Source organism: Salvia splendens, chromosome 3, assembly GCF_004379255.2.
Source record: "Salvia splendens isolate huo1 chromosome 3, SspV2, whole genome shotgun sequence".
Lineage (NCBI taxonomy): Eukaryota > Viridiplantae > Streptophyta > Magnoliopsida > Lamiales > Lamiaceae > Salvia > Salvia splendens.
This window is the reverse complement of record NC_056034.1, coordinates 6575136-6599151: the sequence shown is the minus strand read 5'-3', so window position 1 is coordinate 6599151 and position 24016 is coordinate 6575136. Positions and strand designations below refer to the sequence as shown.

Here is a 24016-nt window from a genome sequence, read left to right as displayed (position 1 = left end):
GTTGTGCTTGAATCTGGCACCAAATTAGTGAGAGTGCATTTGCCGACAGGCTGTCGTCGTCACCAAGGAAGGAAACCTTTATGTTACAACGACGTCGTTTCGTCCCAGGCTGACTTCTTTATCTCGCTTCATAGTTCTCTTTCCCCGCCAGATCTCAATTTCCTTTTCTCCGAACTCGTCGACGAAGAAACATGGCCACATTTATCAGGCTCGACGATTCCCCCATGTTCCAGAAACAGGCAAAATACTTGCATACCTATATTTAGTTCTGCTTAATTTATGCTCCTATTTATCGTGTGTTAGAACTTCCATATTTTTTTTCTTTTAATTCGGAGACGGATGTTTAGGTGCGATCTCTGGAGCAGACATCGGATGAGCTAAGAGATCGATGCCAGAAGTTGTACAAAAGCTGTAAGAAGTACACGTGAGAAAATTTCTTCTACCTTAAATTTAAGTTGTACTACTAACAAATCTCCAATTTAATTTGCGCTCTACATTCATGAATACATATACCGTGTGTGTGTGTGTGTTGATTTAGGGAACTCCTGATAAACTTGGTTGTGGGGCGATGAGCTCATAGGTATGATTTATGAATGCTGGTAGGTAGGCTATAAGAATAGCTCGATCCATTTGAAACAAATGGTTTACAGACATCTACAATAAAGATTTGGAACACTGTAGTTCATCCTTGATTTGTTATTATGGTTTTCAGACTCTTAGTTCCTGATATTGACACCGTGTAATGTCTACCTCTGCAAATTGATTGATAGTGATTGCCCTAGTGTTTTGCATATTGCATAGCTCCATGGATTTCAGAAATGTTGTTCCAGTCACTTTTTTCTAACTCACCATAGTGCTATATATGATGCTAAATTGGAAATGATGGATTCGAAAAGCCAAGGTTAATGATAAAAGTTGTCCATGCCTACTTTCGTATAGTAGCCATTTTTGTAGGCCACCCGCCCAAATTTTTCCTTATCTATTTATCTTCATGGGACGCAACCTAGTTCATGTGTCAGTATTTTTGGCTGTTCATCTTGCCGAAAGTTAACATACATACATGATGCTGGAGAAAGGCTGTGACCAGATATTAGATGCTTAATTAATTTGCGAAAGGCATTTTTTTCTGAATTGGGGATATGATGTAGGGATATGCTAGGTGAAGCATTCAATGGTGACATGAGCTTTGCTGCATCGTTAGAAGCCTTTGGTGGTGGGCTTGATGATCTTCTTGGAGTATCCATTGGAGGTATGCAAAGTGCATTTGAAGAAGAAATATTATGCGACCCCCACAAACACTAAATTCACGCAGCCAATTTAAACCTATAATGCACTATATCATTTTATGTCTAGTGGAGAAATTTATTCTATGTATGCGCAGCATCTAGTTTTTGTTGCCATACATTTTTCTTCATACGCTTTCTGTAGAAGACAGAATATCCATCTTTTATGATTAAATAAATAGAAAGGATCTTTTATCTGGTAGCATGTCTCCTTTCTCAAACGGCCCTAACATTTTTTTTGTTATATTGTTTTATATTGATAAATTTAATACAGTGGTAATGCCATTCGGAGATTTTCTCTTGTATCATGCGAGAGTGATGGCCTCCAGAGTTTTGAGTATTTTTCTTGTTGCCTTTTCTTGACTTTCTGACAGGTCCAGTTTTATCAAAATTTATCAATGCGCTACGTGAGCTTGCTACATACAAGGAATTTCTCCGTTCTCAAGTGAGTATGTTATGTTTTCTTAAATGTGAATTATTTGTATGAAACCAAAAATGTAAATCCCATTCTTTTATTTATAGAGATGATGAATATCCTGTACTGTAGGTTGAGCATGTTCTTGTGGACCGCCTGTCTCAATTCTTGTCTGTAGATTTGCAAGATGCAAAGGTAGGCCCCATCCGCCAATGATTATAATTGTATCTCTCTCCAAATTTGATCTATAAGTTATGTTTCTATCAAAGACTTAAATATACTCTCTCTAGTTGTTTACTTCACGTGGCATATTATCTTTCGGTTATAAGAAGTGCCTTAATTTGACAAAAGTTCATAGTAGTATTACATTTGCCAAGAATACACTGTTTATACTTTCATTTGTCAAAAAATTAACTGTTTATCACTTTCACTAGCCTCTATGATGGAACTGAGATCTGTGTTAGAAAAAAAAGACCTGTATCAAATTAAATAGTGGAAGGAATGGAATCCTCATTGCCTTATTGATACGACATTTCTAGAGGAAATAGCCTGTCATCTGACATTGATAAGTAATTAAGTGGGGCCTCCGTGAGGCAAGTAACCTTTTGCCTCTGCTTTCTTTCAGCATTCAGCTCTTAGTTAATAGTAGAATGATATGGTTTTGGCTTCTAGATCAAATTCGGAGAGAGATACAATGGTATATTTAATCTGTTAATTGTTATTATATCTTGTTATATGATACTTATTTACAAATTTCCTCCTGCAGGAGTCCCGTCGCCAGTTTGACAAGGCCATATATACGTACGACCAGGTATTTAAACGTCATTGCTAGAATTCCAATGACCCGAAGACTTTGATGCTTAACGTTGTTCTTTTTTTAAAAAAATTTAATCGTCAAATTGCCAATACCCTCCCCCAAACTGCCAATACCCCTCCCCCCACAGGACCACTTCTGAAGCTTCTGTTGTAATTTGGTTCTCTAAAGCACTGATAGTTTATTCAGTTCAGGCTTCTTATGCTTGTATGTTTCATAGATAAAACGACTCCTAGTTGTTCTATTATAAAAAAATGACCAACTTTTACTGGAATAGTTAAGTATATCTGCATTGCTAGTTTTTGCTTCAGATATTACACCTCTCCATCACTATGTACCTGGTGAAGACACTACCCAGCTAGCTATAAGTCCATATTGATCGGTAGGAGCTAAAGAAAGCTAGCAGTCCCCTTATCCACACATGGTGTGCGTTAGGTGAAAGACCACTCAATAAGTTACAAGAAATCCTTGCCTCTCTCAGTTGTTCATGACCTGCAAAATTTAGAATCCTATTTCAAGCCTTAGAGACATATATTTCGAGTTTGCACCTCACATTGTGTATATCAGGTCAAAGTCCCATACGTTGCTAATTTAGATTTGCACCTATAATATCAATGTGAAATCCAAGTTATGTACTTTGAATTTGATATTGTGATACTTTCTTGTAGACATACAATTTATGTTACTATTCTTTAAGTTTTCTTTGACTTTGGTTTTGTCAGGCGCGGGAAAAGTTTTCTTCTTTGAAGAAAACAGCACGGGATGAAGTTGTTGCTGAATTAGAAGAAGTATGTTTATTAATTCCTTCATACTAATATCACGCTTATCATCTTTAAGTAAATGTTTATTGCTTGAACTTACATGGACATAATCATTTTTTCATCTGTCACTACTCCTGCTGACACACTGTTGTTATGGAGTTTGATCTTTATAACTTTTAGGCCGTGGTCTTTTGATTTCAAATTTCCTCTGGAACTTAGGTGGAATGCACTCTCTGTGGTAATCTTATATTTACTGTTGCTGCATGAATTCTTGAGTCATAGTTAGCAAATCTTAGAGTACACTAATATAATATCTGTGCAGTACTACTAATCTCATCTAATATACCTTTGTGAAAACCATTATCTTTTTTAACGTAACCAGATTTCCATGCATCTTATAAGGTATCATATCAATAAGAGTGAAACACTCTCCTATTTCTTAAAAAAAAGGCTTCCCGTATAAACGTGCATTTTTAACTGCATAAATTTTAATTGACTGTTGGGGAAGTGAGCTATTTAAATATCTTTTCACCTTGATGTGGTCAGTGGTATGTGTGGTTCACCTCTTTTTTATGTGTCTCATGGTAGTTCTTCTTGCAATACTGGATTGGGAAATTGATAGAAAAAAATAGGAGTACTTAGCTAGTGATGGATGAAGCATGTAACTGATTATGCATGTTAAGTTGTACTACCCATCAGGGTTCTAAGAGCGAGACCTGTCTTGGTCTCACTGATCAAATGGACTGTGATTTAAACTTTGGGTTCTCTGGTTTCTTTCACATTACCATGCAATTTTGGTGGCATTTCATGGTTTCTTTTACTTTGTCATATTAATTGAGTGAGGTAGCCATATGTGCACTCATATTATCATATATAGACTTGCTTGAATTATACCTTAAACTTATAACACTTGTAATTTTGCACTTTAAATGATGGAATCTTGTCTGCTAATTATGTGACAGGACCTACAAAACTCAAAGTCAGCATTTGAAAGGAGTCGCTTTAATTTGGTATACTGATCAAATGATCCTCTCACTCTTTGTTACTAATTTTCCTTCATAATCTAGCACTTGAGCTATCTTGCCTTTGATTTTAAGAATTTCAGGTACATGCTCTCACGAATGTTGAAGCTAAAAAGAAATTTGAGTTCTTAGAATCTTTTAGTGCAATTATGGATGCACACTTACGGTTCTACAAATTGGTATGTTGTCAGTTACTAATTTTTATTATTGCTCATGCATGGTGTTGGTATATTCTGACCAAAATTTCAATATATGTTTATAGGGGTTCAACCTACTGAACCAAATGGAGCCATTTATTCACCAGGTACGGTAATCATCCTAACTTGTGCAAGTCTTATTTTGAAGGCAAATGATGGATTGGTTTTAAAGTTGTAAGATCATAGTGGCAAATCTTTTTCCTTCCAGCGCTCTCTAGGAATAATTTATTAAAGGCTGTAAGATGATATATGCAATCTTTCCTGAATTGCTCATTCAGATACAACAGTAAATATTTTAGTATCTAATTTCTTTAGTGAAGTGTGAGGTGTTGTTATCATTTAGATTATTCCTTCTTTCTGCAGGAATACTCTCTCATCTTATTTTATACACAAACACACATACGCGCACAAAACATTATGCATGTGTTATATTGGTTTATCTCATTGTGATTCAGAGCTATTCTCTCTACAAGTTCAGGTGTTGACATATGCACAACAATCGAAGGAGCAGGCAAAAATAGAACAAGATAAACTTGCTAAAAGGATCCAGGAGTTTAGGACACAATCAGAGCTGGACCTGTTGCAGGCATCAAATAATTTGGCAACCTCCTCAAATGCTGTTGGGTTGAATGGATACCGCGTGGATGCTTATAAGAGCAAGGATGCAATTATACTGGCCACTTCTAAAGGTGAGGTGAGTTGTGTTGCTAACAGTTTGTTATCAGAAATTGAGTGCTTTCCTACTTACGAACAAATGCATGATTGACCAACGTCCAGCCCTGCCATTCAAGTAATTAATAATGTAGTATGCCTTAAGACGATGTCGTGGAGAGGCTATGCCTGGTTAACTTTTACAACACAGACCACGGATATGCTAGTTCCAGCATCTTCATCAGTAGTTACCCCGCACTAGGGGAAGAAAACTTGCGAATGAATGAATCTAAATGACAAGGAAAAGACAAGAATGTGAATATTCACATTTATTCAGAGCAAGAACTTATTCCTCGTTAGTGTTGGGTCTTAAATTTGACTATGCTTGTCAAGTTTATGGATGATATTAACGCTGTAGAGCTTCACCTATGAAAGAGGTGCAGTTTTGACTCATATCTCGTCTGGGTTGAGCCAGAGAAGATGGTAGCAGGATTTCCTGATTCTTACTCCATCCGTCAACGAAAAATAGTCCTATTTTGCCATTTTGGAATGCCCACAAAAAATAGTCCCATTTCTAAAAATGGAAAGTTTCTCTCTTATACTTTACCCACTTTTTCTCCCTATCTCTCTTACTTTACCTACTTTTTCTCCTTCTCTCTTATCTTACCAATTTCTCATTAAAACCCGTGCCGTCCATAAATGTAACTATTTTTTGTGGACGGAGGGAGTATTAAATTGTAGGGAATGATCAAAATTATGTCATAATCCAAATACAAGCTGTTGCACAGTTTCATTTTTACACCCAATGGATCTGAACACATAATGTTAATTTCCCAGCATTGTTACTAGTGAAAAATGATGCTTCATGCTTTATGAAACATCATACACCATTTCATTTGTTCAGGTCCAGACGATCAAGCAGGGGTATCTTTTAAAAAGATCTTCAAGCCTCAGAGCAGATTGGAAGAGGAGATTCTTTGTACTTGACAGTCAGGGGACTTTATATTATTACAGAAACAAAGGTGTCAGACCAGGGGTATGCTATACACTGTGATATTCAAATCAATGAGTTGCATTTCTTATGTGTCATATTTGTGTGTCCCTTATGTCTACTTTTTTTTTCAGTCAACTGCTAGTTGTTGCTGTGATATGCTCTCTATGTGCACTTTGATGTGAATGTTTGAGCACTGCTATTTATGTATATCTGCATTCAGCATGCCAGCATGAAGTGTATAGTTATCCTACTGAGTTTTGAGATTTCAATCATTATTATTTAGTTTGTGAACATGAAATCCCTTTTAGAATTGGGTCTGTGCTTGTTACTTTCTTGTGTCTCTGTCAGTTAATTTTAAATATTTCTGTCCATTGAATACCTCTCTACAAAATTTGACAAGAAATTGTATACCTTATTTCTGCCCACTCGATCTGGCGAGTAGTATGCTTCAGCACCTTCTCGTTGAAGTAGTCATGCTAATTTCATCTACTTCCCAGGTTTCTCCTTCACTGCATCCTTCCCACCCACCTGAGAATAATCATCGTGTATTTGCTAGATTCCGATCAAGGCACCACCGAGAATCATCTATTGGTGAAGAAAGCTTAGGCTGTAGCACAGTGGATTTGCGTACTTCAACAATAAAGATTGATGCTGAGGATACTGATTTACGACTATGCTTTCGAATAATTTCACCAATCAAAACTTATACATTACAGGTAATAGGTTGAGAATGCTCAAGTACATTGATGTTCGAAATTTTAATTTTTGTACCACTGCCATCAGTAATTTCTGTTTTCTGTTATGTTGCGTCTTTCCGGAAATTATGTTAGATAGAACAAATTTAGCTTGCGAATTGTCACGCTTGTGTACTGGAGAATTAGAGGTATTATTGATAGTCCATCACTCATTAGTTGTTTCATCTTTTGTTTGCCGAGATAGGCTGAAACTGAAGCTGATAGGCTTGACTGGATGAACAAAATCAGAGGAGTAATTGCATCCCTCTTGAATTCTCACCTGCACCAGGTGAAGTCTATACTTATGAGACTTGTAAATCAATTGTCTGAAATGTCTTATGGAAAGTGCAGTTCTTTTAACGAAGGCATTTATTTATTTATTTTGTTTACAGTTAGATATGGGGAATATTGGTGATGATAACTCTGGTGCGTCTTTTAATCAACAATTTGATAATGCTGGAAGCACTTCAGATGACACAAGAGTCAACCGAGCTGATTCTGTCTCCAGGATCCTAAGAGAAGTTCCTGGGAATGACCAATGTGCTGAATGCAGTGCTTCAGGACCAGATTGGGCATCTCTGAATCTTGGCGTATTAATATGCATCGAGTGCTCAGGGATCCATCGTAATCTTGGAGTTCACATATCTAAGGTATATACTTCATCCTCTTTGGGTATAATGTTGTTGGATCTAATATCTATCGATGTACTTCTTTCTGTAATTTGTTTTAGTTATTACGTATTTGATCTTCTCTTTGTTCTGAATTAGTTTAACATCTTTGGCAAATGCATAATCTGTGCTATTCCATGTAAAATGAAACAAATGTTATTCAAAGATTTCAAACAATCTTGGTAAAAAAGTTATGTATACTGACTACTGGGGGATTGGGCTTACCGTGTATGTTACCATACTTTCTTGTTTTTCTCTAAGTTTGAAGGCTTTATCAGAAAAATGGGGAAGTGATGGGTGATACTGATAGTATGCCTTGAATCCGTATTGTTGGCCGCTAGCGCCCCCGGCCCGACGCTATGCTATGTTTCTGTTTTATGCCCTAATTGTTATATTGGGCCTTGCCCGTCATCTGTGTGCCTATTTATATAGAAGTTGGGCACACAACTCTGTAATCTAAAAACAATCTAAATACAATCTCCTTACCTGATCTAAAAACAATCTGTAATCTAAAAACAATCTGATCTTCCTGCCCGTGGACGTAGCCAACACAACGTTGGTGAACCACGTAAATTTGTATCTTTCTGTCTGTCGCGATTACACAATTATTCTATTCTGTCACAGCAGATACATTTGGCTTGAAAGGAGTACGATTTGATTTTCGAGGATACATATGAATTTTTAGAATAGGTGCATGATAGGGTTAAGTTATAGAGTTGCTTGGTGGGTGTTAAATCGTAAGGAGTTTTAAGCTTTTACTGCATCATAGGTAGCTGGCAACTGAGTTGTATGTTGTACTTAGAATGTTCTCAACATTTAAGGCCTTTTGAACAATTCTTTCACTTTCAGAAAAATCGTCTCTTATCCAAAAACAGAAAAAAAGATACTCCCTCCGTCCCACTACATGTGAGACATTTCTTTTGGGCACAAGATTTTAGGTAGTTGTGTTTAGTTGAGAGAAAAAGTAAGAGAGAGAATGCCTCACTTATAGTGAGACGGCCCAAAAAGGAATACGCCTCACACTTATGGTGGGACGGAGGGAGTATGACATTTGTATTTTGGTTGAAAATCAGATGTACTTGAACTTTGTTTTCTCTATTCCAAGTTTCAATATCCTCCTTAGCCAAAGTTAAATATTCTTTGCCTGCCATTTACAGATTAGGTCAGTCACCTTGGATGTCAAAGTTTGGGAACCTACTGTCTTGGAATTATTCCAGATACTGGGTAATACATACTGCAATTCTGTCTGGGAGGAGTTACTTCCTCTGCACAGCAACTTGTAAGTTTCTTTAAACTTTACTGCAACCAAAGTGCATACGTAAAGAGGGTTACAAGGACCTCTACCTGAAAATTGACTATCTTTTGATTTATTACTGAATATGGAGTTTCCTAAATTATTAATTGAAATTATAGGTAAAAACAGAATTTAGTATACAAAAAGGTTACCCACTGTACAAGAAAATGGCATACCTGAAATATCTACCTATAACCTAGGAAATGAAAACTTAATCTGCAACACTCCCAAAAGAACTAAACTATATACACAAGTACACATACAGGATGAAACATTAGTTCATGAAGAGAATTTTTTTGAGGATACTGAGTGCACAACTAACATTAGATAATAGCGGTAACAGTAACAATGATGGTGTGAACTGTGAGGAGACTTGGCTCATGCTATTTAGTTTCAAGGAGAACCGGCTAAAATAGGTAATCTGCCAGGTTCTACTGATTCAACCTGGTAAAACATACCAAGGAGACTTGGGACTGATTGTATGTCCCGCACACATATTATACTTCTAGTTTTATTTTTATGAAGAAACTACTAATCACTTCCAAATTGTTTTGATTATAAAAAGTTCAAATTGATTTATGAAATCACTAAATGCAGAAATATGGAGAGCGAAGGCCCCGCTGTTACCAAACCAGGCCCAGAGGATACATCTCATCAAAAGGAGTTATACATTCAAGCAAAGGTATATTTCTTCAGAAATCCTGCTCATGTTATCTTTTACAGTACATTACTCAGTACTCAGCGGTGTATATTTTTATTACTAACTATTAGACATATCTCCAGTATTCTAATGGAAACAAATTACATGTGCTTGCCTAAGTTTGATATGGTAATTGGGGTAGGAATAGTCTTTTCTTTTGCGTATGCACTTAGGAAAGGAATGCATATCAGGAAGATTCAATAGTTCATAATTGGCATGATTAGGGGGCCGAGTCCTTTCTTTAATTGATACGGATTTTCTTGTCCTTGCTTTTTCTTTTTTTTTTTGTTGTTGGGGGAGGGCAGTACAATGAGGATTTAGCCAATATCTCTCCGCTTGATTGTCCCACAAGGGACTTGATATGGAAAGACTGTATTTGGTCTTACATCCTTGTGATATTCTTATTCTTCCTCTCTTTTGCGTTGCTTTCAACTTGTTTTTAGAAGACTGAGAGTGTTTAGTTACTATGATGCAGTATGTCGGCAAACTGCTTGTAAATAAAGAAGCTAGCACACCCAGAAATTTGTCTGCTTCCACCATCTGGGAGGCAGTTAGAAGCAACAATCTGCGTGAAGTGTATCGACTCACTATAGCATCAGATCATAATATAGTCAACTCAACCTACGAAGACATGGTTGCCTGCGGTTCGCAAAATGATGACATGGGTTCAAATGAATGCTCCCATGATACTAAAATAAAACAGTCCGATCCAGCGACATGCGAGAGGATAAACTCTTCTGGTGATCCCGGTAGCTGTCTGCAGGGTTGTTCTTTATTGCATTTGGCATGCCATGGTGGAAGTTTGGTTATGCTGGAGCTGTTGTTGCAGTTAGGTGCTGAGGTGAATAAGCATGACTATCATGGCAGAACTCCTCTGCAACATTGCATCATGAAGGGAAACAATGTGATGGCAAAATATTTGCTAAGAAGGTAATCCTCTAACAAAAAAGTAATAATAGTAATCTTCAATCCTTATTAAAAGATATTTGTTCATCTATACTCTATTGCCTGGTTTAACTAGCAAGAAGAGTATCATACATACAGTCTTTCCTTAAAGATGAGTTCCTGGGTATTGGTTTTATTCGAAGCTCTCTACTGTTCATTTTTCATATTGTTAACCGTCAAATGCACTGAAAAGCAAGGTTCAAAACAGTAACATGCCATTCCCGTATTTCATAATAAGTAATAATGTCATCTTTCAAAAATGTCAAACATCACATGTCATATGTTATGTATATTATCTGTCAAGGTATTGATTCGTTATCAGATGGTAGTCTCACTTTGTTTGCTCCACACATTAACCAGAGGTGCACGGGCGTCTATAAAGGATGGTGGAGGCTGCACTTCTTTAGAAAGGGCCATGGAGATGGGAGCAATAACTGATGAGGAGCTCTTCATCTTGCTTGCGGAGAGTGAGTGACTCGGAGGGCGTGGACAAGGTGAGTTTATATCCACTTCATCACTGTTAACATGATCATATCGTCATTCTTTCCATGATGCTTGTGTCTTTCATATCAAGTTCAGTTGTGACTCCTTTGCTAGTGAACCTAGTTCCCATCTCAATTCCTGCAAGACGAATAGAAAAAGGTTTCTAAGAGACTCACTATTCTAATGGTCCTGATTTTGATTGTTAGTTTTAAATAGTTTGAAAAGAGTTTTAGACATCTTCTGCACTTAGGGGCATTTACAATTCAGGATATGCCTCGATAGACAAAAATAGTACTCCCTCCGTCCCATAGTAGATGTCACACTTTCCTTTTTAGTTTGTCCCACAAAAGATGTCACATTTCCATTTTTTAAAAAAATTCCCTCACACATTAATATAAAAATTATATTTTCTCTTTCCATTTAACACAAAACAAAACTTCCTAAAATCCCGTGCCATCCCACATGTGAGACATCTTCTATGGGACGGAGGGAGTACTATAGGCTAATCTGTTATTTATTAAGATGGATTGAAAATTCTGCGATATCCTAAAGCCCTTGATTACTTTTACTATGCGAGATACCTTACTTTTACTGGATTGCAGAAATCCTTGTTGTGGCTAAGATAAAAATACTCAATCATGTATATTGTAAATCCTAAATAGTACTACTAGTAAATGGTTCCTTAATCATTTATATTGGTGCTTTGCATTTGCATTTGCATTACGTAACACGTTAATTTCCATAAGCTATTAGTGGTAGGCTTATATCCTCATTTTCTTCGCAGTTCTCTCCGTGCGTTTGGATGAATTTGTGACAAACCTGCCCAGAAAATTGAGATCGGCAATGAGAATCTGAATGCATAGTTTGATGTGAGACTTTTGAGGACATGATTCCTCTTGCAAGAACACAAGTATATGGTGGAAATCGGAACCAATATATTCACATCTCAAACTTTAAAGTAGCCATTTTGAGCTGTGTTTTTTTGTCTTTAGTTACAATGGCATGTATGAGCAGTTTCTTTATGACCGTTTCACTTCTATGTGAGTGTTGTCTGTTAATTTTTATAATCACTTTTGAATTTGAACAGATGATTTATTGGTGTACATTATTTGGGGACACTTTGCAAGTGCGCTTGACTGCTAAATTAGGTTTGATTGCAAATGAGTTCATTACCTTTTTACTCCCCCCACGATAAGAGTCATATTTTGTCATTTCGGTCCGTCCCACAATAAGAGTAACATTTTACTTTTACCATAAATGGTAAGTAAATCTCATATTCCACTAACTTACTTCACTCATATTCTATTATAAAATTAATATAAAAAAAGTGAACTCCACGTTCCACTAACTTTTGTAACTTACTATTCTTTATATTTTTTAAAACTCATGTTCTACCAAATGTGACTTATATTGTGGGACCAAGAAGGATTCATTTTCACGAGTTGATTTTACATATTTCATTATATGTTTATTGTAATTTCTTTAGGACATGTTCACTTTCTTTGGTGTGGGGGATGAGTAGAAATAAAACATAGGATGATTTAGTGGTGTTGGGCCCACATAAGTCAAACTCCGGGCAAGTGTTCAGTGACAAAGAAATAAGCCGTGTTTTCGTTATGGACAATTCTGTTCTAAGTAATTATTTTTCATTATGAGCTGACTAAAATGCCCCAACAAATTTGGCATAATTGGAGTGGGGGGAACGAAAATGAGAGGGGTACATGTGGAGTATTGCCTTCAATTCTATCGAGAATCGATGCAGTTACAAATACCACCTAAATATAGAAGAATTCATTTATGCCTATTCATGCATTAAACAGTGTGGGCCCAACATTAATTCTATGGCTGCCAAGAATTATACTCCTTGTACACAGAACGCTCATAAATACCTAGAAATTACCTCAAATCTTGCTATAACCTGAAGGGTGAATAGGTGGTTTTTTTGTTAGATAAGATTAAAAACTAGATAAAGATAAGTTATTGGTAACCTAGAACTATATCATATGTAAAATGACATTTTTACCTGGCCAATTTTCGGTCGGTCAAAAACTAACGACAATGAGGAGAGATTAATAAGCAGAAGGTGAATACTACATTGGGCCAAAATTATATACGGGCCTTGTTATTAAGAGCTCGTTTGCTTAAATGAGTTATCCCAAACATACTACTACGAACTTTTGGTTAATTTTTAATTAAATTTTAATATTTTCTTTGTGCCCCATTAATGATCATAGAGCACGGATTTTCAGAAATATAATAGAAAATAAATAAAAAAAAATAGTGAAATTTAAATATTTAAATGTGAAATTTAAATCCTACTTTATGAAGTATATTTAAATGTGAAATATTTATTTTTCAACCCATGATTTTATGTATTATTATTTACGAATTAATAAAGAAAAAATTTAGTGAGGTTGTTATTTCTATTTTAAAAAATATTTTATTTTAATGAAATAATAAAAAAAACATTTTATTTTAAATAGGATATAAATAATTAGTTTTATACTGATAAATGAGATTGAAAATAAATGTGCTTCGTAAAAAATCAATAGAAGGGGAGTGAGTAGTACACTGTTTGAGAGTGAGAAATTTCGGAATATGGGTTTAAATTCGCTGACCTTTCGAGATACGAGATTCAATTCGCTTACCTTTCGAAATATGGGTCCGACACATGCTTATTTTTCGGAATAAGGGTTTTACACCTTTTTATATTTATTCTTTTCATTTTTCTTATTATTTCCCTTTCAATAATTATAGATTTACTAAACTATCCTTTAACCCATTTCTCAAAAAGTTCAATTTACCTCCCTCCAAACTATTTGCGCTCCACTCTTAAAAGTCAATCTTCTCTCTCAAATTCTCACGAGAGAGTGATGATTCACTTCACATAATTAAGAAGCATGAATTCCTATCAATATCCAGTAAATGGTCATATAAAATATACTGACGTTAAGCTGCATTAACATTAACAACATTAGAGTCATATGGTATTTCATCACATTGTCAATACTATGTAACATTGTAAACTGAATTTTAAGTTGATTGAGAAAAGAAAGGGTTGTGATGGAATATAAAATACAACTTGTTCACATTAAGCAGTACCATTTGGAATTTGAATAATCTGTTCCTTTCTTCATTTAGACCAGTGAACTCGATTAATCCGGGCTAGTTTCCAGAAAATCTAGTAACACAGAGAGGTAAAATGAAATTTTTGAGAGATGGGATAAATGATAGTTTAGTAAATCTATAATTATTGGAAGGGAAATAATAAGAAAAATGAAGAGAATAAATATAAAAAGGTGTAAAACCCTTATTCCGAAAAATTCACATGTCTTGGACCCATATTTCGAAAGGTAAGCGAATTGAATCCCTTATCTGGAAAGGTCAGCGAATTTAAATTCATATTCTGAAATTTCTCGTTTGAGAGTCCTCTCTCTGAAAACTCTTGAATACTCTCTCCAAGAATCTAATTTCCAAGAATCAGGTGTGACAAAACGCCAATGGAGGGCGTCGTATCAGCTGTGGATCAGCAGTGCTTGGTTTCCTCCTTTTTGGAGATCGCCGTCGGCCAAACCGCTTACACTGCTCGCCAGTTCCTCCAGGTGCTTTGGATTTTTTTTTTATGTTTCAGATTTTTACGGCCAAACTCGATCTACTTATTCATGTAACCTACATTGCCAATGTCTCTCCTTAAACTTGTTCCTAATTCTTGTAATGTGCCTTTATGGTTCTTGAAGATGTTGGCTTTTCTTTGTTTTTTTTGGTAGTAGTAATAATTCTGATGTGAAGCATTGGGGATCTGAATTTTCTTCTAATCAGCGGGATTGAGAAATTGAAGTAAAAACCAATCTCACCAACTGCAAGTAACTTGTGATGGGTAATGAATGATGTTTAAGGATTAATAAGATTGTTTGGAGCAGGGGTCAAAATCATAATGACTTTCAGGCCTATTCTGTATCAAGATTTTACTAGAGACTAGGCTTGTATTGTCTAGATAGCGTATCTAATTTCTTAGGATTATTCCTATGCATTACTGAAATATTTATGTGTAAAAATTGCAACTTGGAAGGGAACCTTATCTTGTAAAAGGAATAGTTTGAGATCTCTATGCCCTGTTGTGTGTTGTCCAGATATCTTCAGGAGTTCTCTTATTGTTCTAGTGATATTTTAAAACTGCAGTGTGTCTATGCCTTGTTGTTTTATGTTCTGGAACATTAATTCTGTAATATATCTTGTAGCTAGCATATTAGAGATGGATAGTTTTCTCAGAAATTTAATGTAAAAGTTCGCATGACCCAGGCTACTAGCTGGAAGCTTGAGGAAGCTATTCAACTTTATTTTATTGGAAATGAAGGCAGGACAGGTCAACCTCCTGTGGGTTTTCCACCATTGGGAAATGATTTGCCCCTACATGATTTAGAGAAGGATTTGGGTGGTCCAGATGTTAGACAAGATGACACAGACGGTGTGCAGGCACCTTTACCTGTGAAAAGAGATGTTCTTTATGATAGTCCAATGCTTTATAGGTATCCCAACCTTTTTAATTGCTAAATCATATTTTTCATACCTTTATGATGTCTATAGCTTTATTTTATGACCCATTTTTTCTTGATTTTGTTTAATGGTGTCAGATCTTATAAGAACTTTCCTTTTCCACTTCTCTGAATTTGATTTTCCTTGTCAAGCTGATCATTTAGCATCATCCATGATTCCATGTGCAGGTTGTTAATTTGGCACCTTTGTATAATATAGTACTCTGTATTAATATATGTACATGCATTGTTTAGAGAGGTACTCCCTCCGTTCCTTGTTAATTGAGGTGTTTCTTTTCGGCATGGAGATTAAGAATAGTGTGTTAAGTGGATGGTGAATAAAGTAAGAGAGATGAAGAGAGAATAAAGTAAGAGAGATGGTTACTATTTGCTAAAAATAGAAATTACTCAATTAACTTGTAACTTTCCAAAATAGTAAAATGACTCTATTAACATGGAATGGAGGGAGTAGTTTTTAGTTTAGACATATTATCTGAAGGAGTTGTTACTGTCAACTTCTTTATTTGGTATTTTTTGTTTACCAGGTATAATTAATGTAATAGAAAAGTTTGCTAAAACTTCTATAGTATGGTATTGTTTAATATCATTTTGCTTTATCAAGCAGAACACTAAGAACGGGAGATTCATCACAGGGAACTCATTCTGTAGTTCCATTCCGCGATTTTCAGGAGGAAATGAAGCGACCTGGAGTATGGGAAGCGGAGCAAGGCTCATCGTCTTCTGTTCCAGATAAAATTCAGGATAATCTTGCCTCTCTATATCGTCCTCCATTTGCTATAATGTACCATGGCCCCTTTGAAAAGGTAAAATGTATTTTATGTATATATAACCTTGGGTTTTCATTTACTTTGGGTGGGGGTCACGGGGGGGTTAAGGGTCGAAATTCAAACTCTTTTTTAACCCACTTTCCCTTCTGAGCTTCAGTAAAAAAACCCTGCCTGTAATCTGTATCTAAATATGTTTTTAACATGGCATAGCAGCTTTTAGCACTCACTGGTATTAATATCAAACTTGGATGGAAAGTTTCTTATTGATTTTGAAATGTAATGCCTAATTATTTGGTGAATGATAGCTACGTATGTGATGAAAATAAGAAGAAACAATCTTTATTAGCAAAAGAGAAAATTAAACACCAACTCATTTGAGAGATCACTAATGTGGGTGGAGAAAAAAAACCAGGTTCAAAAGAGACATTAACGTGACATTTTTTTATCTGATGGGGTCTTTAACTTCAGAAAGTCATAGATAAAATATATGTTGGAGAATACTATTTGCTGAATTGCTGAGAACCTGGTTCACAAAACTTCTTGTATGGTTGATATGTTCATTGTTTGATTTGTTATTTGATGTCGGTCTATTTGTTTCAGGCTAAAGATAATGCAAGAGATCAGAACAAATGGCTCCTTGTCAACATGCAGTCCACCAAGGAATTTAGCTCCCATATGGTACTTGCTTTTATGTTCCTTCCCCTCCCCCAGTGTTTCTCTCTTACTATCTGAAACAATTATATTTTTGCCTGCTTTGCAGCTTAACCGTGACACTTGGGCAAATGAAGCTGTTGCTCAGACAATCAAGACATACTTCGTCTTCTGGCAGGTTTGTTTTATCATATGTTAACTGTCAATTTGGAACACTGGGCCTTATATTTATTTTAATCTCTACATGATAAGAAATCATGTTAAGGCTTGTGTGTTTTCTGCATCAAGAGGTTCTAATGTTGATACTGAGATAGGACAATCACATTTCTTGCATGTTCCACTTTAAGTATGCTATGTATGCTTTTGATGAGCAGGACAAAAATTTAAAGATGCATTCATATTTCGAGTGCTGGAATATAAGAGGAAAAAAATTGTTTGTGTTCAATTTTAAGGTCTTTCTGTTGCACACCGGGCACAACTGATGTATGATGGCTTTTGTATTTTATAACATCTGGATTTATGGCTAGTGATTTCTAAATTTAGCATATATAGATGTTCTTGAGCACTCTTCTTCTTTCTCGTGTAATAATTTTAGTGATAAACACTAGGAGTGTATGTAGTGATCTATTCCTTATTTTCTATGAGTTAAAAGCACTCTAATAGTTATTACCCTAGATGATTTTTTTAGTTTAATTGTTAATTTCTAGATGTTTAATATGCTTTAGGTATACGACGATACAGAAGAGGGGAGCAAAGTTTGTACTTACTACAAATTAGACTCTATTCCAGTCATTATGGTGGTTGATCCCATAACGGGTCAAAAAATGCACTCTTGGCACGGAATGATTCAGCCACAAAACTTGCTGGAGGTGAGTTTTCCATGTATTTCTCTTTCAACTATTTCTTGTTCTGAAATTAAATGTGTGTATGCTCGTGGAGGACTACATACTTTAAATTGAGGATTGTGCATTGATACTTTTCTGTTCATGACATGTTTTAGGATCTGTTACAATTTATGGATGGCAGCCCCTCAGATCTTCATGTCAGTCACTCACATAAACGACCCAGAGCAACCTTGAAGTCTCCTATTTCACATCCTCAATTAACTACAGGTTTTCTACTTCTACATCAAATCTATGCTTGCCATATGCAAATCACTAATCATTATTCAAGAAAAACGTTTATGTAAATATGTCAATATATGCTGGATAACATCAAGATTTTTGTTTCTGAATGTTCCAGTGTCACTTTGTTAATGTTCATTTTTTTGCTGATTGTGCAATTTTGGTGGTTTTGTGAATAAGTTTTGGTAGTATTGATTCAATAAACTAATGATTGAAGATCTCTTTCTACAAAGTAATAAATTCAAGTAAATAAGCATGAACTTCAATATTGTACAAACTCTTTGACCCAATGGTAATTTCAGTGTTGATTTGTTTGGCAGCAACTGATATGGCTAGTTGAGTCCATTTTAAAAATCGTCATATTCTAGCAAAAGGATATTTTCTGATTAAAACCTCTCTTCAATTGTCGACGATATTTTTTCATATTTTCAAGCTAGTTAATACAAAAAAAGTGTAAGATTGTCAGCTAGAGTTTCTATTAAGTTCCTTTACTTGATGATGGGCCAGTAATACATGGCAGAGAATGTATGACTACTCATCTTAATTGTTCTAGTGCATCATGGATGCCGTGATTACTGACTTTAGTGTTTTGTTCAATAGCTTCCCAGGCGTATATTGTAACAAACTGAATTGTTGAGTTCAATTGCACACTTTTAGCAACATTGGTAGCTAAGATGTGGTCCGGTTGTAATTACATGGATATTAATATAATACTCTCTCTTAAAAAAAATAGGCATGCCTCATGGCCTCTGCCTACTGAGTACTGCAGGAAGACTTCAAGCGTCCATTTAGTTACGATGTACTGACTTGATGTAGTTACTGATGATTGTTATAAATGTTTCAACAGCTGCAGATAACAGTATTGAGAATGATGAGGACCTGCAGAGAGCTCTGGCTATCTCTATGGATAATCAGAAGACGATTGATGTAGGTCAACCCAAGAAAGTGGATGATCCCTCTGTTGAGGCGCAAGTGAAGAGGCCAACTTATTTACCTTTGCCTGAAGAACCCAAATGTGACAGGAGTCTGCTTTGTAAGGTTGGAGTGCGCCTCCCTGATGGGCGCAGAATCCAAAGGAATTTTCTTCGTACCGATCCAGTTCAGGTAGATGTTCTACTATCTCTCTTTTGGAGTCTTGCTTAAGACACTTAGTGTTGTGTACTGTTTCAAATATTATAGCATTCCTCTAATCAGTGATTTGAAGAGAATCACATGCAAAGTATCAACTTATTATGGAATTAATGCTTTCCTCCTACTACACACCTCCATTATCCTCTTAGTCTTACCAAGTGCTGCAGTGCCAAGTTCTTACTCTAGCTATATGAACTCGATATGGGGTCCTGATAATTATATATATCGTATCTGGAATTGTATGTGAACTTAAATATTGTAGGATACTAGGATATTGTTCATCATAGAATAGCTTCTTAATTCTTTTGGAATCTCTCCAAATTCACATATGTAGAGGATGATGGTACACATGTCATGTGTTAGAAAAATTGTTGGTGTTGATACTGTGTTTGCTTTCAAGTGATTCCTTTTAATCGTTCATTTGGTACAGCTGCTATGGTCATTCTGTTCCTTTGAGCTGAAGGAAGATGGTAACCGGCCATTTTGCCTGAGCCAAGCTATTCCTGGTGCATCAAGAAGATTGGATTTTGATGTTAGTTCAACATTTGAGGAATCGGGTCTTGCCAACTCAATGATTTCGGTTACTTGGAAATGAAGACCAGGAGGATGAGATACGTAGGGGGTCCAAAACCTGCATTGGAGATGGGGTGGAAGGAAATCAGTCAAGGCTATTTATGCATCCCGCCTACAGTTTCAGTTTAACTATGAATCTGCAAATTTGTCGCTTTGCGGTGGTTGCCTTTTTCTTCCCAATTTAATTGAGTTTGTTTATGTTCTTTTTTACTTCTTTTAATCCCAAGCCCCTCTCTCTATTCACTACGAGATGTAAGAAATTGTCCAACATAAGAAACCAATAATCATTCAAAGACCAGATATCTTCACCAACTTCTCATACAGAATCCGGTACAGCGCACTTAATCAGATAATGCCTTCATGTATCCCAATTCTACTGCAAACAGAATAGCCAAAAGAAACAAACCTTGACATCCCGGTTCCAAAGGAACTTCCCTAACTTGTGGATTATTACCCTCTAATCTTCAACCTGAAAAGAGAAGAAATCAAGTTAGACACATTACTATTGATCTATTAAATATTGTCAGTGAAGGAAAAAACAACATGAAGGGGAATATCTTATAAGATTTGTTTGTCAATAGCACCCTTGGGTCTCAGATTCCACCTTGGCAACCTTGATTTTATTGTTTATATCATGATTGATAGGTGTCTCTGGAGTTTGCTCTGCAGTTTCTTGCGTTTTATTCTTTTCTTTCCGATCAGTATCACCTGCAACATCACTGCCTATCTTTTCTGCTTCAGGAAGTTTCTGCAAGGACACAGAAACAAGGTTAGAAGCACCACATGAAGCATATCTAGAGAAACTCATTAGCATCTTAGGGTTCGTTTGATTGCCATGATAGAAAATAGCAAGATAGTTATCTTAAGATAGCATTTTCGGGCCGAAAATGAGATAGTGTCTGATAGTATTTTTATGATGTTGTTTGATTGACAAGATAGTGTTTTATAAATAAGATGTAAAATGACAGAAATGTCCTTGTTACTAAATATATTTGTATGTAAATGTGTATCTCTATTTTATGATTAAGTTAAGTAAATTGGTGTTAATGATGATGCTATCAATAAAATTATTAACGATAATCAATATTGTAACGATAATCAACAAATCATAATTAAAATGTCCCAAGAAAAGATGAACAAATTAAATTTTCCATTGAAAATTTGAAAAAAAGATTGATTTTGAAGAAATAACATTCAGAATTTTGAATTTATCAACTCTAATATTTACGAGTTTTTAATTATTAAAAATGATAATAAAATTCTAAAAATAATTATATGCCTCTAATTAGTTGCATAATGATTTAATAGTAAAAAAATCAACTCCACCGCCGCCGTCAAGCTCTACCGCAGCAGCGGCAGCAGCCAGCGCGTGTACGCCGCCTTCAACCAGGAGCTCCAAATCCTGCTCCACATCCGCCACCCAAACATCGTGAAGCTCCTCGGCTACGCGGAAGATCAAGGCGCCCTGATAATGGAGTTCGTCCCCAACGGCACCTTGCACCACAAGCTCCATCACGCCTCCCACACTCCTCCACTCACGTGGAATCAACGCGCCGCCGTCGCGTTCCAGCTCGCCTCCGCCATCGCCCACCTTCACGATACCTGCGCCCCTCACATCGTCCACGCCGACGTTAAGCCTTCGAACGTACTTCTCGACGGCGATCTCAATTGCAAGCTCTGAGAAGCCCAACTCCAAAAATACAATAAAAACATCACCAAAATCATTCAATAGAATGAGCTTTGAAGATTTGCAGAAGATAGAGAAAAGTGAGTAAAATTGGGGGTGAGAGAAGAGTTGCAGGAGAGAGAGAGTGAGTAAAAGTGGGAGAGAAAGAGGGCAATATTGACTATCATAGGGGAACAGTACACTATCACTGCTTTTGCGTGGTGTAGTGTATTCACACATTTGTGGATAGTCCACCGGGCCTAGGCGGGCTTTTAGCAAATTTTCGGGCTTAGAGATAGTAGTATCATGGCAACCAAACACCTGATATACCTCCGATAGGCAGCCCTATCATGGCCTATCAGTACAACCAAACGAGTCCTTAAGATATATAATGGCCAAATGTAAGATGTCATGAGACGAGGTTAATGTTCAATGTCCCTGCATGTTCAAAACTAGTTGAGTCTAACAACTAATGATCTTGCCTCTTCAGGAGGAACTTGATGATGCCTTGCATTAGCCACTTCCTTAGACCTTAACAATACCAAGGACTTACTAAATCATTGTACTACAATCATAATTCATAAGAGTGTCCACAATGGTGGCCTTCAAAGGCCACCATTTGTGGCCCGGCCACCAATTGTGGCTCCCATGTGGCCTTTGTAATGACAAATGTAAAAAAGTCAATGCAAATTCAAAGGGCCACCAAATGTGGCCCTCTAAAATGTTAATTTTTTTTTGCTTTTTTTTAATGTTATTTTTTAATTTAATTTAATGTTATTAAATTTTAGTAGATTAATAATTTGGATAATAAAAATAATTTAATAAAGAGAGAAGTAGAGACAAATTTTCGTCGTACTATTAATAGGGGAAAATTCTACAACGAAAATATTTTAAAAACACAACATAATAATAAAAAGATAAAAAACGCCACCGCTTCCTACTCGGTGGCGTCATCGGAATCCGGCACATCTTCTTCACCTCCTCCACCGCCGCCGACACCGGCCCCACTGCCGCTTGCTTCGCCCGTCGCCGACCCATCGGAGAAGCCCAACTTCGACCTCAACCTAAGAATGAGGTCGTAGTACATCATCTTGGTGATAGGGTCCGTCGACTTCTCGTACAAGGACAAGTTATCCTGGAGTTGCTTCATCATCTGCACCTCCAGTGTTTGAGTCAACGCCGCGGTCGGTGTTGAATGGTGCGGTGTCGCCGCGCTCGCCCGAGAGACTTGGGAAGCGGATCTAGCTTCCCGGATGGCGGATTGTTGGCCCTGCGGGCGCTGGCGCCTCGACATTGTCGAGGGGGGCTCATCCCTCACATCGTCATTCAGGTCGAATGCACGTGAGTCGGTACCACTGCTGTACGTGCCGTCGGCCCCGATTTTTGTCCGCTTCCCAGTAGGACCGGTCTCATCGTCGCAGATCGCCTTGAATTGAGGGGAGTCTCGGAGAAGCATGTATTCATTCCAGTAGGTGAACTTGGGCCAGCGTTCAGTATTAAACAACTGAATTGGGAGGATTGGAATTGGGAGGATTGGAATTGTTGGGACGGGTTGTTGATCGCGTCCATATTCGGTCGGTAGTCCCCGAACCCCGATGGTTGGCGAACCAAGTTCCTCTGCTGGGATGGCTGGACCCGAAATTGGGGCGAGTGCGGACTCCACGTCTGATTGGGGAAGTTGTCGTATCCCGGGTCTCCATACCCCGGGGAATTACCATCTCCACCTTGCATTTTTTGTAGTGTTTGAGAGTGTAAAATGAAGGGATTGGAAGTGTAGAATGAAGTGAAAAAATGGAAATGAGAGTGTATATTTATAAAAAAATTTCGAAATAAAAAAAAAATTAAATTCCGCGGCTCAGCCGCGAAACGCGGCTCGATGCAATGGAGGGCCGCGGCTCAGCCACGTCTCTCGCCCCAGGGCCGCGGCTCTCGGCCTCTGCAATGGGGGGCCGCGCACCGAGCCGCGGGCCGCAGCTCCCCCATTGTAGACACTCTAAAGAAATGATCCAGGTCTTACCACCGTCAATTCATACTTATTCATAGCTAGAGAGAAACATAAAACGATAGACATTAAACTTTCTAGTTTTTCAAGGAAAACTGATTCGAAATGGAGTATCATTTAGGGATGTATCTAATTCAAATAAGAGATCCATTCAAATTATACTACCTCATGTCCCACAGTAGGAGGGTGGGTACAAATTTTAAAAAATATAAAGAAAAATGGGTTAAATAAGTTAGTGGACTTTAGGTCCCACTTATATATATTAGTTTTATAATAAAATGTGAGTGGATAGAGTTGGTGGAATGTGAGGTCTACTTACCTTATGGTAAAAGTGAAATGTGACTTTTATTGTGGGACACACCGAAATTGCAAAATGTAACTTTTATTGTGGAACGAGCGTAGTAAACTTTAGAGAAACCCATCATATATCGTGGATTGTTGTCAGTGAATAAGTAAGAACTAAGTAGAAATTTTTCTCATAGTGATTCTGATGATGCCTTCCACAGCTTAAGTGCCTTACATGAAAGCATTGGCAGACACACCTACACTCTTCCGCAAGAGCACAACTTCTACACAACACCCACATCC

At 36.9% G+C, this 24016-nt stretch overlaps 2 protein-coding genes across 3 annotated transcripts; both read left to right on the top strand.

The window, feature by feature from the left end:
* LOC121794612 (ADP-ribosylation factor GTPase-activating protein AGD4-like) lies at positions 1–12113 on the top strand. Of its 2 annotated transcripts, none has more exons than XM_042192859.1 (20): positions 1–239; positions 348–424; positions 1149–1249; positions 1658–1728; positions 1831–1893; positions 2465–2509; positions 3235–3300; positions 4236–4283; positions 4379–4474; positions 4558–4599; positions 4971–5186; positions 6048–6179; positions 6635–6853; positions 7077–7160; positions 7264–7521; positions 8697–8818; positions 9431–9515; positions 10009–10463; positions 10839–10972; positions 11746–12113. In XM_042192859.1, exons 1-19 carry the CDS (start codon positions 192–194, stop codon positions 10951–10953), a joined length of 2343 nt encoding a protein of 780 aa, XP_042048793.1. In that variant the 5' UTR covers positions 1–191; the 3' UTR covers positions 10954–10972; positions 11746–12113. The 2 variants fall into 2 exon arrangements, with proteins under 2 accessions (XP_042048793.1, XP_042048794.1); XM_042192860.1 differs by having other exon boundaries at positions 2–239; positions 348–411.
* Positions 12114–14284: 2171 nt separating this feature from the next.
* LOC121795015 (plant UBX domain-containing protein 7-like) lies at positions 14285–20072 on the top strand. The gene is made up of 9 exons (XM_042193443.1): positions 14285–14563; positions 15261–15487; positions 16119–16317; positions 16882–16959; positions 17042–17110; positions 17658–17801; positions 17933–18044; positions 18904–19160; positions 19618–20072. The coding sequence occupies exons 1-9, from the start codon at positions 14462–14464 to the stop codon at positions 19780–19782; spliced, it is 1353 nt and encodes a 450-aa protein (XP_042049377.1). The 5' UTR covers positions 14285–14461; the 3' UTR covers positions 19783–20072.
* The last annotated feature ends 3944 nt before the right edge of the window (positions 20073–24016 follow it).